This window comes from Raphanus sativus, chromosome 9 (assembly GCF_000801105.2).
Source record: "Raphanus sativus cultivar WK10039 chromosome 9, ASM80110v3, whole genome shotgun sequence".
Taxonomy (NCBI): domain Eukaryota; kingdom Viridiplantae; phylum Streptophyta; class Magnoliopsida; order Brassicales; family Brassicaceae; genus Raphanus; species Raphanus sativus.
Window position 1 is genome coordinate 31,114,509 of NC_079519.1, and position 12,726 is coordinate 31,127,234.

Sequence of the window (12,726 nt, forward strand, 5' to 3'; positions counted from 1 at the left end):
ATATTACTATATTCTATACAATATATGAAGCTATGTGTTATTTGTTTTAGAAAGTAGATTAGGCCCAACGTAGTTATAAGAATAGTCATATCTTTATGTATGTGTCTATGACTTATCTACCTAATGTTATTCATACTAATAAAATTAATATGACCAATGAAAATATACTGATCAATTTAAAATGAATTGTATAGGGTAATTATAGAACGATTAATATTTTTTAGTATTTTTAGTATATATCTTATTTAAATCGACATGTAATAAATGTAAAAATCATATATGGAATATGGAAAAAAATAAGAATTGTATTTAAGGAAATACATCAATGCAAAGTTAGACCATGATACGTAATATATATAAAGAATAAGACATTTAATTTAAATATATGAGGTCCACCTTTAAAAATCCACCTAGAAGAAGTTGTAATGTATAGATGCTGCATGCATTTATACAAACTTCTTTTAAAAAATGTATGGGCCGTAAAGGGCCGAAGAAGGTATGTTGATTTATGTCAGGCCCGTTTAAAACATAGGGTTTTAACGTAAAATTATAAACGGGGCTTGCGTCTCCGTCTCGTCGTTTCTCTTGCCGTTGCCGCACTTGCTTTGCTTCTCCTCAGGTGAAAGCTTAAACGCACTCTTCTTCGTATTAGCTGAATCTATAGTCTTGCTTGAATCCTAGAGCTCTCTAGCTTACTATAGACAGTAGATAACCATAAGATCTGTCTTTTACATAGGTTTTGCTCTCTCACTGATTTTGGTCGCCGCATGCTTTCTTCTTCCTCCTCATTACTAATTTGCATATCTAGCTGTTAACTTCGCTGTAGCCTCGGAGCACAGTCGTTTAATCTGTTGGGATGTGAATTGTTTCTCGTATATTTTCATGATAATTATTGTTTGAATCTTTGAGACTGGTAGATAAATATGCTAGTAATTGATTTCACTTGCGATCATTATAATCTGAGATTTGTATACTTGATGAATTTAATAGTCATTGTTAGTTTTATTCTGATGTATTTTTTTTTTTAGTGTTTTGGATTTTGGATTGATCTACAATTCAAGCTATTAAATCAAGATGCAGAACGAAGAGGGTCAGATCACAGAACTATACGTTCCTAGGAAATGGTAAATACATATATTCTGATTCTCTTACTTGATCACAACTCTCATAGACAGACGGGGCATCTTTACTAAACAATTTGGGTTCTTGTTGTTACTTGCAGCTCTGCTACTAACCGGATGATCACATCAAAGGATCATGCATCTGTCCAGCTCAACATTGGGCATTTAGATGCTGATGGCGTCTACACCGGACAGTTCACTACCTTTGCTCTCTGTGGTTTTGTTCGTGCCCAGGTCTGTGATACACTCTTAGTCTAATAGACTCTAAATGCTTGTGTCCCCGCTTCCCGATCACTTTGTCCTAATTTCAATCAAAGTAACCGGCTTCCTAATCCAAAGCAGTTGATTTGTCTGTTAAAGCTTTTTTTCTTCTTGTTGAAAAACCCTTGCTATATTAGAGTTTTTTTATTAGAATTTGTAAAACTTGTTGACTTCTCCCGAGCAAAACACTGCACCTTTGGATAGTCATTCGTCATCAAAATATGACATTAACTAAACGATGAACTTACTATAATATTGCAGGGAGACGCAGACAGTGGCGTGGACAGGCTGTGGCAGAAGAAGAAGGTCGAAGCCAAACAAATTTAAGATGCTCTTATTTAAGCTTTTTTTTTCTTTTGTTATTTAATTAAACAAAGATTATTGACAATTCTGAAGTAATTGATTCTTGCTCTCTATGCTTGGTTTTATTTTCTCTTGCTTGTTCTGAATATTCATCTAGTGAGAGATTGCAGTATAAGACCTTTCTTACCTCTTAGTCTCAAGTTCTAGATTTAACCATTGAGGCATGATCATCATTCATCACCTATTATCAATGTAAACAATTGACCGCTAAGCTCCTACACAAGAAGCTTTGGTTATAGCCGTTGATGTTGCTTCAGGTTTGGTGATGGAGCTTTAGAAGATTGATCAACTTTTGATACTTAACGCGAGGGAGAGAGAGAGAGAGAGAGTAGAAGAAGGTGAAGATTTATTTATTTATTTATTTTTGGTCGAAAAAAGAAAGAAAGTGAAGATTGTTTAACGTAGGGGAGATGTTGACAAAAAGAAAAAAAGTTTGACGTAGGGGAGATAATCAAACGGCAGAGATTACACGAGTGTTTTGTGTGTCATCATCCTCTTTTCCTTTGCGGCTCCCACGTGTAGTAAGTACATACGTCGACTCATTGAGAACAAAATCATCGTTTTCTTGTCGAATAGACCGTTGGATCAAAAGCAACGAAAATACAATCTGAGCGGGTAACTTCATCAACACTCGGATTGCCAGCGTGGCAGTAGATGGTATATAAAGACATATTGTTGAACCCAACTCTTACCCAATTTGTAAACACACTAAAACCGGAAAAAGGAATCATCAGTTAGTGCTAATTTTTGAGATCCGTTTTTGCTCAACAATGGAGTCACCAGCAGCAGCAGCAGCGAAGCCGGCGAGAGGCGCCGGAGGAAGGAAAGGAGGAGACAGGAAGAAGAGTGTCACCAAATCCGTCAAAGCCGGTCTCCAGTTCCCCGTCGGTCGTATCTCTCGTTACCTGAAGAAAGGCCGTTACGCCGTCAGGTACGGCGCCGGCGCTCCCGTCTACCTCGCCGCCGTTCTCGAGTACCTCGCCGCCGAGGTATAATCTAGTCAAATGCGATTTAGAGAAACGGATTCGTTGGAAAATGAAATTAGGGATCTGATTGATTTTGACCTAATCTATCTATCTATATTAGGTTTTGGAGCTGGCGGGGAACGCGGCGAGGGACAACAAGAAGAACAGGATAAACCCTAGGCATCTCTGCTTGGCGATAAGGAACGACGAGGAGCTGGGGAAGCTGCTTTCCGGAGTCACCATCTCGAGCGGAGGAGTGCTGCCGAACATCAACCCGGTTCTTCTTCCCAAGAGAGCTGCTGGCGCTTCTGAGAAAGCTGAGAAGCCTGAGAAAGCTGCCAAATCTCCCAAGAAGGCCTGAGGAAATGCTATTTACTGTTTTTAGGAATCTGTTGTTGCTATCGGTCTCTAGATGAAGAAACATCTTGTTTTTTTAAAAATATTTTGGGTATTAGGGATTATGTACGTTGTTATCGTTCATCTCCGTTTGGTTTGTTTATAAATCCGATGGAAGATTATGTTATTAAAAGCCATTTTGTAATGAATGAAGTAAGTTCTTTGAAGATTTCATTCGTCTTTATCCACTCACTGAAATTGAATTTTTTAAAGATCCTTCGGTTGAAATCGAATTATAATTTACTGTGATGAAGTTAGTGGCATTAATCATAGTAGTTAGTGTAACTATTACTGTTTTGTTAGTTAAATATTGTATTCTTTTTAGTTTTTACTTGGGCGGGTGCAGCATTAGAAACAGATGTTTGCTCTTTAAGGGTTTTATATGGGCCTAAATGAAGAGGCCCTTTAAAATTGAACTTCAGTGTCTGAAATTTTACTTTACTCCAACTAGGACAGGGCATGACATATATGAAGCTTGAAATAGTTATGGATTAGGAGTAAGAATACATATATTTATCTTATTTAACTTGGAAACCAGATGATTCATACATACTTAAAATGTTAATAGGAACCAGATGAAACCCAAGTCGGATGTCGTTAAGGACAAAAATTCCAAACTAAGGTTTTTACCATACAACGCTAACCAAAGAGTTTTACGTTCATTGGTAATGGTTGTTGTTAAGAACAACTTTAGTGGCTGTCTTTTTTGTTTGTTTGAGCTGAGTGATGAATATGGTAATGGCAGTGTTTGTAAAGATCCATTGTAATACATGACTGAAACAAATAATAAAGTCGACTCAACATCTAACACACAATATATCAACCAGAACCAACACAGGAGGAATACCAAAAAAGCAACAGTTCTTTTGATCTCTCAAAGGGCTTTGTTCTTTTTTTTTTCTTTTTTTTTTCACAATGGGTGGTAAGGAACATAGCCCAACAAGCCTGTCACGTTAGCCACTACGTCGTTGCATTTCGACAAAAGGTTGAGCATTTGGTGAGAGATGTCTCCGGCACCAACCGCTGAGCTCGGACCAGGAAAGCTTCTAGAAGGTGGTGGTGGTGGCATAGGTGGTTCAACATGGTCTACTGTTTTAATGGGCTTTGAGTATTGTGGAGGGAGAGGAAGAATTGGTGGCAATGTTGAAGGAGGAGGAAGCTGTTGATGTTGATGATGATGAACAACGTTTTGAAACTTCTTACTTACAAATTCCATTCCAAAAGATGATGAAGAAGGTCCATCGTTTCTATTCGATGGCTCGTTGGTGGTGGTTGCTTTACTCGAGTTTTCTTCACCTTCCAACATGAATTTGACTCTTGGGCGGTTACTGCTAGTGTCATCTCCCAATTTCTTCAGGCAGGATTTGAGGTTGCTCTTTGGCGGTGGTGGCAGTTTTGGTTGGTAACGTGGCGATGTTGGGTCTGGCACTTGGCTCTGTGGCTCATCATCTTCCTTTGCGTTTTCTTGTTCTTGAGTCTCGGCTTTAGGAGCGTCAACGTCACGGAGGAAGTACCTTACGTTCACGTTACTAAAGAGAGAGTTGTTTCCCGTTGCATATCTAAAAGCAGTCTGTGCATCGGCTTTATACAGGAAGACAACGCGGCATGTCGATGATTTCCAGAACACCCTGATGGCTGACTGATCCAACAGCCCGAACCGACCAAACCTCGCCTTTAGCAGTGCAGGTGAAGGAAGAGATGTGCCTGGTGGAAACTTCATGACGAGCATTGTGGGTTCCACCACCTTTGCTGATGGAGCCGTTTTCTTCCCGGTTTGAGGCTTTAGTGGTCTTGCTTGAACCGCACCGCTTTGCTCTCTTACTGGTTTTATAGTCTCCTTTGCTTCTCGTTTAATCAGTTTCTCAGACGCCATTGGTTTCAACTGATTAGTTTTCTTCAGCTTCTTAACTAATGGGATCTCGTCTTGACGATCAGATGAGAGGCGTTTTTTGCCAGCTTTTGATGGGTCTTCGGTTCTGTTCACGGTCTTGCCAGGTTTTGAGTCTTTGGCGTTTAAGGCAGAAGTAGCATCAGATGAAGATACAGACAAGCTTTTCTGGTAATTAAGTGAACGGAAACGGATAAAAAACTTCCTAGCAGCTCCAAAAGAAGCAACTGATGAACCAGAGAAAGGTTCAATACAGAGATCTTGCAGATGACCCAGTAGCTTCGGCACATCAGCTTCCATATAGGTGTGTAAGTGCGCTGAACCAAGCTGGGGCAGTTTCTTGGCTACAGGCTCCCCAGAAGATAATGGAAGCTTTCTCTTTCTCGGAAGATTAGAGTTGGGCTCTTTCATCTTTTTCTTTTTCTTTACTGGCTCTGAAGGAGGATTCTCAGTGCCCATTTCGCTTGAAGATCGTTTAGCAGCTTTGAGTTTCTTGATTATAGATCCTGTGGAACCTCGAGGAGACTCAATCAGGGGCTGGAGAGAGCTTCCAGCTGAATCCGGTCCAGCCTCTTGCTTAAGAGGCGCCATAGCTTCAGATTTCACATGCTCTGGATTTACTACAGTTCTTTCTTCCGTTTTCTCTGCTGATTCTTCAGCTACATCCTTTTCTTCATCAAGAGAGAGCTTTGGAACAGTCCCAGGAATAGCTGCACTTGAAGAGTTGGAATCCATGCTCACAATCCCAGGCTGCTCATCTTTTATTGGACTTTGAAGCTTTGACACTCTTCTCAGTAGCACAGAGTCCCCGTCCGAAGATCCACCAACGCCCGTGCTTGAACTTGCTTCGACTTGGCCCAATGGAACATTCTTATCACCAGCTTCATCTCTGCGTTTGAGAAGATACTTGTCTTGTTTCTTCGAATCCTTAACCTTTGTGGGGGTCTTAGAGCTCTTCGGTACACCTAGAGTTTCTGCTATCACCAGCGGGCCACTCAAGGGAGCTGGAAACATGAGAAGTTGGAAGAGGATATCAACCACCAAGACAATAAACAACAAAGCAATTAAGTTGACCTTTGTGATTCTTTCAAACATGCTAATGTAAAGTATACAACTAGAGGATCTAATACTCACAAAACCACCAAGTTAATATATCTCACATCTCTGTAACGCATATGAAACTAATGATTTCTTGAAAGTGATAATACCTCGAGAGGGTGTTCTATTATGGGGTTCATTCGAAGTCACCGAAGCACGCACAGACTTCGACCCAAAAGCCTGCGAATACGTTTCATCGAACTCCTCAAACACTGCCTTGCGGAAAGCAGAAACCGCCGCTTTCTTCTTCAAAAAACCCAAACTCTCATCATCATCATCATCATCACACTCCCGAGGCGCTAAAGCCAACCCTTTCACAAACGATAAAGCCTCAGCAGGCGAAAACTCATCCCTCGCTTTCTTAATCTGCTCCCAAGAGTAAACCCCTTGAACCTCGTAATCCGGGACATCAACAGAGAAGTAATCCTGAACACTAGTCGCCCTAAAGTTATACGGGTTCCTGCATTTACAAGTCAGCCCAAGCGCCGACCTCCTACTCGCCTCGTCCACAGCTTCCTCCACAGCTCTCACAAAGTGCTTGGCGGCCGTCTGGTGCGCCTTCTCGGGTAAATGAGGCTCGAAGGGGATGAGCTCGGCGGGATCGAACCATCCGTAACTGCTGTCGCCGAAGAAGGCGACGAGGACGTGGTCCACTCTCCTCATGCGGCGAACGGAGGGAGACGCGAAGGCTTCGTTGAAGATGTGGCCAGGCCACCAAGGGTGAGACTTTACTTTCCCCCACACCAAGTCTCCCACTTGGAACCCGTAGCTCAAGGCTCTGGACACTCCGGAGCCCATCTTCTCGCTCGCCACGTAATCGTCGAACTCGGATAAGAGAGATTTGTAATCCGTAACCGCCGGTTTCTCTAAAGCTCCTCGCTTTTCTTCTTCCTCGAACGCCACGTCATCAGCTTCGGATCCAACCTCATCATCATTATCATCTTCTTGTTTATGAAGCTCGGGACTGTCATCAGACTTGTCAATCTCATCCTCGCTCTTAATAATCTCAGAAACCCTAGGCTCCGTTTCGCTTACGTCGTCTTCCTCGTTAGTCGCAGTGAGATCAGGCTTCTTCTCCGATCTCTCGCTCTCGGAAACCCTAGCACCGCCGTCGCCGTCGTCGTCAGCAACCGATGAATCGAGCTCCGTAGGTGAAGAAGAAGAAGCTGCTGCAGCATCCAGGCTCGAATCAACATCAGCAGCATCACCTGAGAGCGTCGGAATCACCTCGGGATCTTCGATTGGATTAGTTTGTTGGGGAATCTCAGGATCTTCGTCCATTGCGAACACCACACGAGACGAATTTGAGCTTTCGCAAAATGACGAACCCTAGAAACTTCAATCCTATCGGTTGTAGATAGAGGAGAAAATGAGAGAGACGGATTTGAACCCAAGAAAATGAGGAAAAAAAAAATGTAAATCGAGAGAAACATTTATACAGCAAGGGCCAAAAGACAATTTTATAAGTTATAAAATGATTACTAGATTTTGACCCGCGCTTTTGAAGCGCGGGATATTTTACGATGAAAAATTTCACTAATAATTTGACAAATATTTTGGTAATTTTTAAAGAGTGTGTATTTAAAATATTTTTGCATTTAAATCAGTATTTTTAAATTCAACCCGATTGTGATTATACGGTTAATCCGGAGATCTGACAATTTAATTTATGTTTTTAAATATTCATATTAAAATCACTAAAACCCGAGACTAACCGATTGAACTGATGGATGACCGATATGTTAATCTAATTAGATTTAAATTGTAATAGTTTCATAATTTGTAATCTTATAATCGAAATTTTTAAAGTCACTATTTGCAATTTATGAAATTATGACGTTTCTACAAATTTTAAAGAGAAAATGATAGATATAAAATAACTAAGATTAATTATTGTATTATTTGGAAACATTGATGAGTAGTAATAGAAAATATATTGTTTGGAAACATTGATAGTACATAAAGAAATAAGTATATTGTTTGGAACATTGATAGTAGTATAAAGAAATAAGTATATTGTTTGGAAACATGGATAGTATATAAAGAAATGAACATTAGTGATTTAATGTATGTTTAACTATAAAGTATAAAGGTGTATTTAATTTAAAACTTACAAAAAAATGTTAGGCAAAAGAATGTTTCTATTTTAATAAGATAGATATGTCTTATATTGTTTTTTGGTCTAAAATTGATACCAATCTGTAATATATTGAACAACCCTAAATTGTTTTAGATTGTTGTCATCAAAATAATTTTTTTTCGTTTAATTAAAGTTTTATTCCGTAAGCAAGATTTGTTTTAGACTTTGATTGATTTATCTTGTTATGAGACATCTAATTTAAGAAGAAAGCAACACGGCATATATAGATTATGCTTTTAGCTGTAATCAATAATTATTTTTTTTGTAAAACAATATACATAAGCAGCTGTTATTAGTCCAAGTATCAAATGTTTGGTAGTTACCAAGTTTAAGAAGTAAAAAAGCACATTGGTTGATGAAGTCCGCAGCAAATCATCAAATGTAAATGGTTATCGTCATATACGGTAATTAATACAAAAACCTATGCTGAAGTCTGCAAATCACAGCACATTTAAACCTATATATGCTATGTTCTAACAGTAACATAACGTGACACACAATTCAGCTTTGGCTAACTTACAACCACAACAATACATTCTAAAAAGAGTGTTATGGTCTTTTAACTTCCATTTCGCTGAAATAAATATAAACTTCAAATTCACAATCCAAAGTCCACTAAATGTTACTGTTGCAGGACAGAAAAACAGGGGAACAAACTCTCAGAGAGGATTGCTATTGGCAAAACGAGAAAAATCAACCAGCCGGTGGCCCGTTTGGTGGTGCATCACTGGAGCTCCTATGTGACTTGTGCTTCGATCTCTTCTCCCGTTTCTTACTCCTGAGGAAAATGAGAACATATATATAGAGAATAAGCCAAAAAAAAAGTCGTTAGAAGAATCTAGAAGAAGAAAGGTTAAGTGTACTCGTCATGTGAAGAACTATGTCCTAGACAAGATTTTAGCTTCCTGTTGATATGCTTCATGTCCTTTTCACTCGGGTACTTGTAGTTCTTCACCTGCAGAAAACAGAAAGCATATGCATTTAGAAACGAAACTTTCATGGTTATGTATATGTGTTTTGAAAAGTTAGTGCATACCAAAGATTCGATGTCATCAAGTAAGTTTGAAAGGTGTGAAGTCGTGTGCTCAGAGTTCGGTTGAGAAACAATGCTCTCTAGGTACCTGCACTACATGCAGTTTAGTTATAAACTCCAACCAGTAAAAGCTTTTATATAACGAAAACAGAAGCCAAGAGATTAAAAATTAACCTATCAAAATCAACCACTCAAGAACCCCATTTGCAATACGCAACGCAGCCAACGCCAACTGAGAAGAAAACAAATACACCAAATTTTTTTTATTACTTCTTCTGTTAGATATAAAGCAAAATAGAGAAAGAAGGAAAAACATGGTGATATTATCTTCAACCTGAAAAAAAAACAAAAGGACAGGGAGAGAAAAAAGAAACTATCACCTGACCAGGAGGAAAGAGGAGTGGAGCATCTGTGAGCATAATTTTATCTGCTTCTGCTGTTGCCGCTTTGAGCAAACTCTGCAATGGAATGTTACGGCCAGTATGAGAAAGTGACACTGTACTAGTAAGGCCACTAAGTAATTATGAAGAGAGAGAGAGAGAGAGAGAGAGATCTACCTCCAGCTTTTGGATCTCATCGTCTCTAGCTTGAAGAAACTCCTAGAGGATGAAAAAGATAAATGTCACTTTTGGAGACAAGGTGAAGTTAACAATCATAATATGAACAGCCAAGAGTTACCTCCATGTTACTGACAAAGCCTTCCATTGCACGATACGGTGCAAAAACAATCAGATCAAATTCCAAACTCTGCAAAATAAAGCTAAAATATTAATCATGGACAGAAGAGCATAGGGAGAAATAAAGATAGGGAAGTGACTAAAGATTATAAAAATCATGCCTGAAGAACAGCCATCTCATACTTGAGGATTATGTGGTGATCTTGTTTGATCCCTTTCCCTATTTCCTCAGCAGATACATGATTCTCCTCTATTTTACATGCTGCATACACGCAGGTTAGCCTGTTCAATCAAAGGTATCATCAAATTAGCTGCGTGATAAAAGCATATTATCGGTAAAGCCTAAGGATTCGAAAGAGCCACTTACATTATCTCTTTTGGATGATGTTGCATAACAGACCATTGCAGATAAAACCTTTTAAAGTATTGGAGCGCTGTTGCCTGCAAAAAATATTAGAAGCAAAATATTAAACCTTTTATGTTTTGACTTCATCATAATGAACTTTCATCTGGAATAAAGAGCAATGCACCTGAATCTTGTGAGGGAACTCAAAGGCACTGCACACTTCTTGGACTTTGGCCTCATAAAATGCTCTCATGAAACGTTCTTCATCAACACTCAAAGGTTTAAGCTTCTTATCAGCTGCTGAGAGTAAAAGCAGCATAAAAAAAAAATAACATTCATTTAAGACTTTTGACTAACAAAAACCATAATGATGAAAGATATTGGACGCAGTAGATTAATATATTACCCTGATCTCGTGCATTCTCTGTAGGATAAGTTAGTGATCCACTGGCATCTACTTCAACTTGGGTTGTTCCACACTTAAGAATTATAAGAAAGTTAGAATCTAGCATGAAAATTCGTACTAATGGTTTCGTAAACAACATTTTAATCAAACAAACCTTCTCCAGCAATTGCACTGCCCTCTGGTTAGCAGCTTTATATCTCTCTGCCTAACAATGACAACAACATTAGAGCTTTTAGTTGCAATATCAATGTCTAAACAAGAAGCAGCTAAAAAAGTTCCAAAGTTAGCACTAAGAGACTCTAATGCACAAAAAGGCCCATCATAATGTAGTTCCTTTCCTTTCTATATAGAAAAAACATGTCCAAGAAGAAGCAAACATAACAGATGAGCAATTTAACAAACATAAACAACAGTGAAAAAAATGAGCACATATGAAGGCAGTCTCTGTGACGCAAATAAAAAAACAGTAAAGATGAAAACTTTATAAGGCTTATGGCAAAAGATGAAAAGGGAAGGAAGGATACCAATTTCTGTGTGAGTGAAAACCCACTTGGCACGTTGAGTTGATGTCTGAAATCCGCCATTACAAAGATTCAAAATTGAAAAATCAGACTTGTGTGAAGTTATAAAAGTGTCTCCCTTTCTTTAAAAAACAAAACAGAGTAACAGTATCTCTCTTTTATCAAACAGTGTGTGTTTTTCGTCAGTTTTTGACGGCTGCGACTGAGATCGCCGATCAAATTCACGCACGATGTCGACGGCGTTTTTTCCGTCTCAATTTCAGTTTTTTTTTTACGGCTTTCAATATTTTTTTAAAACAATTTATTTAAAGGGTTTTAGTTAATGTTGGGCCTGTTGGGCTTAACAGAGTTTGATTATGCTTATGTATCCTCAATCAAACATGCAGCCTGTTTTATGTTGCTGCAAGTTCCCATCTATGTTGTCTTCATTGCTATGTAACAGAAGAGAAGACATTGTATCAACTCTCATTCATTATTTTCCGCACTTTGTAGGTATGATCTAGGCCAGAGAGGTTAACAGAAGTAACAGACCTCTCTTACGAGTATGTATTCTATTTCGTTATGATGTAATAGCATACAAAAGATATACAAACATTCCCTTTTAGTTACATTCATAATACCAGACTAGTGGGAACGGTACTACTCTTGAGAGAGAGAAGAAAATCTCATCTTCACATGGCTTTCATGAACCTGTTAATGGATGAGAAAAATTCCAGCAGCTTGACTCAATAAAGATGGCTCTTCATCTGGTTTCTCTTCCACGTTCCCATATATAATCTGCACCATAAGAAACGCAGCTTAATCAGCTATGCCTTTCACTGCAAGTAAGAGTGTGACGACACCTCAAATAAACAACATAGGAATCAAATCTAGTATTCAACTAACCTCGAGATCCTCAGCATCGGGTCGACCAATGAGTTCTTTGGCGAGTAGATACCTGCCAGGTCTGTCTTTATTGTCATAGAACACTTTCCATTTACTAGAAATGAAACGGACACAGATGATCTTTAATAGCATCTACATAGACTTAAATCAGATAAGAAAAACAATATTCTTGTCTTCTTACCCAGGATAACAACCTGAAAACGCAGCACAGCAGCCAGAGGTCTCATCGAGTAACCGTAGTAAAAGAACTACAAGAGTAAACCATGTTTAAGTCAAATAACCTTCTCAAGTTTCAGGTTAAGGATCTTGCCTTTGTTTTTTTACCTTAGGAGTAACGCCTTAGCTTTCTCACGTTACCCAACCCCAACTTCCTCGCTTATAAGACGAGGGTTCCACAAACCAGAGGCCTTGGCTTGAAACAGAACATAGAAAAATTTGTCTTGTTGATGTTAGAACAAAAAGGTTCTTGTGTAAAAGTTAACTATAGATTGACAGAGTTTAGGTTACGCGGTCATCAGCAAGCCCTTTTGCAATTTTCTCAACGTACTCAAGCATTTGGTAATCAGGAACACCATGACAATAATCTCATCTTCTTTCTCCACTGGTTTACGGTCACTTAAGCTGCA

At 38.8% G+C, this 12,726-nt stretch overlaps 3 protein-coding genes, 1 long non-coding RNA gene and 1 pseudogene across 4 annotated transcripts; 2 read left to right on the top strand and 3 right to left on the bottom strand.

The window, feature by feature from the left end:
* The first annotated feature begins 536 nt into the window (after window positions 1–536).
* LOC130500288 (40S ribosomal protein S21-2) lies at window positions 537–1,871 on the top strand. The gene is made up of 4 exons (XM_056995147.1): window positions 537–619; window positions 1,029–1,124; window positions 1,223–1,355; window positions 1,644–1,871. Exons 2-4 carry the CDS (start codon window positions 1,075–1,077, stop codon window positions 1,707–1,709), a joined length of 249 nt encoding a protein of 82 aa, XP_056851127.1. The 5' UTR covers window positions 537–619; window positions 1,029–1,074; the 3' UTR covers window positions 1,710–1,871.
* Window positions 1,872–2,426: 555 nt separating this feature from the next.
* On the top strand, window positions 2,427–3,278 carry LOC130500287 (probable histone H2A.5). Its single transcript, XM_056995145.1, has 2 exons — window positions 2,427–2,734; window positions 2,832–3,278. Exons 1-2 carry the CDS (start codon window positions 2,516–2,518, stop codon window positions 3,069–3,071), a joined length of 459 nt encoding a protein of 152 aa, XP_056851125.1. The 5' UTR covers window positions 2,427–2,515; the 3' UTR covers window positions 3,072–3,278.
* A 559-nt stretch (window positions 3,279–3,837) lies between these two features.
* LOC108827717 (PWWP domain-containing protein 1) lies at window positions 3,838–7,499 on the bottom strand. Its single transcript, XM_018601190.2, has 2 exons — window positions 6,203–7,499; window positions 3,838–5,998 (listed from the first exon to the last, which is right to left on the bottom strand). Exons 1-2 carry the CDS (start codon window positions 7,371–7,373, stop codon window positions 4,017–4,019), a joined length of 3,153 nt encoding a protein of 1,050 aa, XP_018456692.1. The 5' UTR covers window positions 7,374–7,499; the 3' UTR covers window positions 3,838–4,016.
* Window positions 7,500–8,781: 1,282 nt separating this feature from the next.
* LOC130500226 (cyclin-H1-1-like) lies at window positions 8,782–11,278 on the bottom strand (annotated as a pseudogene).
* A 583-nt stretch (window positions 11,279–11,861) lies between these two features.
* On the bottom strand, window positions 11,862–12,292 carry LOC130500292 (uncharacterized). The gene is made up of 3 exons (XR_008938896.1): window positions 12,282–12,292; window positions 12,101–12,194; window positions 11,862–11,992 (listed from the first exon to the last, which is right to left on the bottom strand). It is a non-coding gene; the product is annotated as an uncharacterized LOC130500292 (long non-coding RNA).
* Window positions 12,293–12,726: the final 434 nt, after the last annotated feature.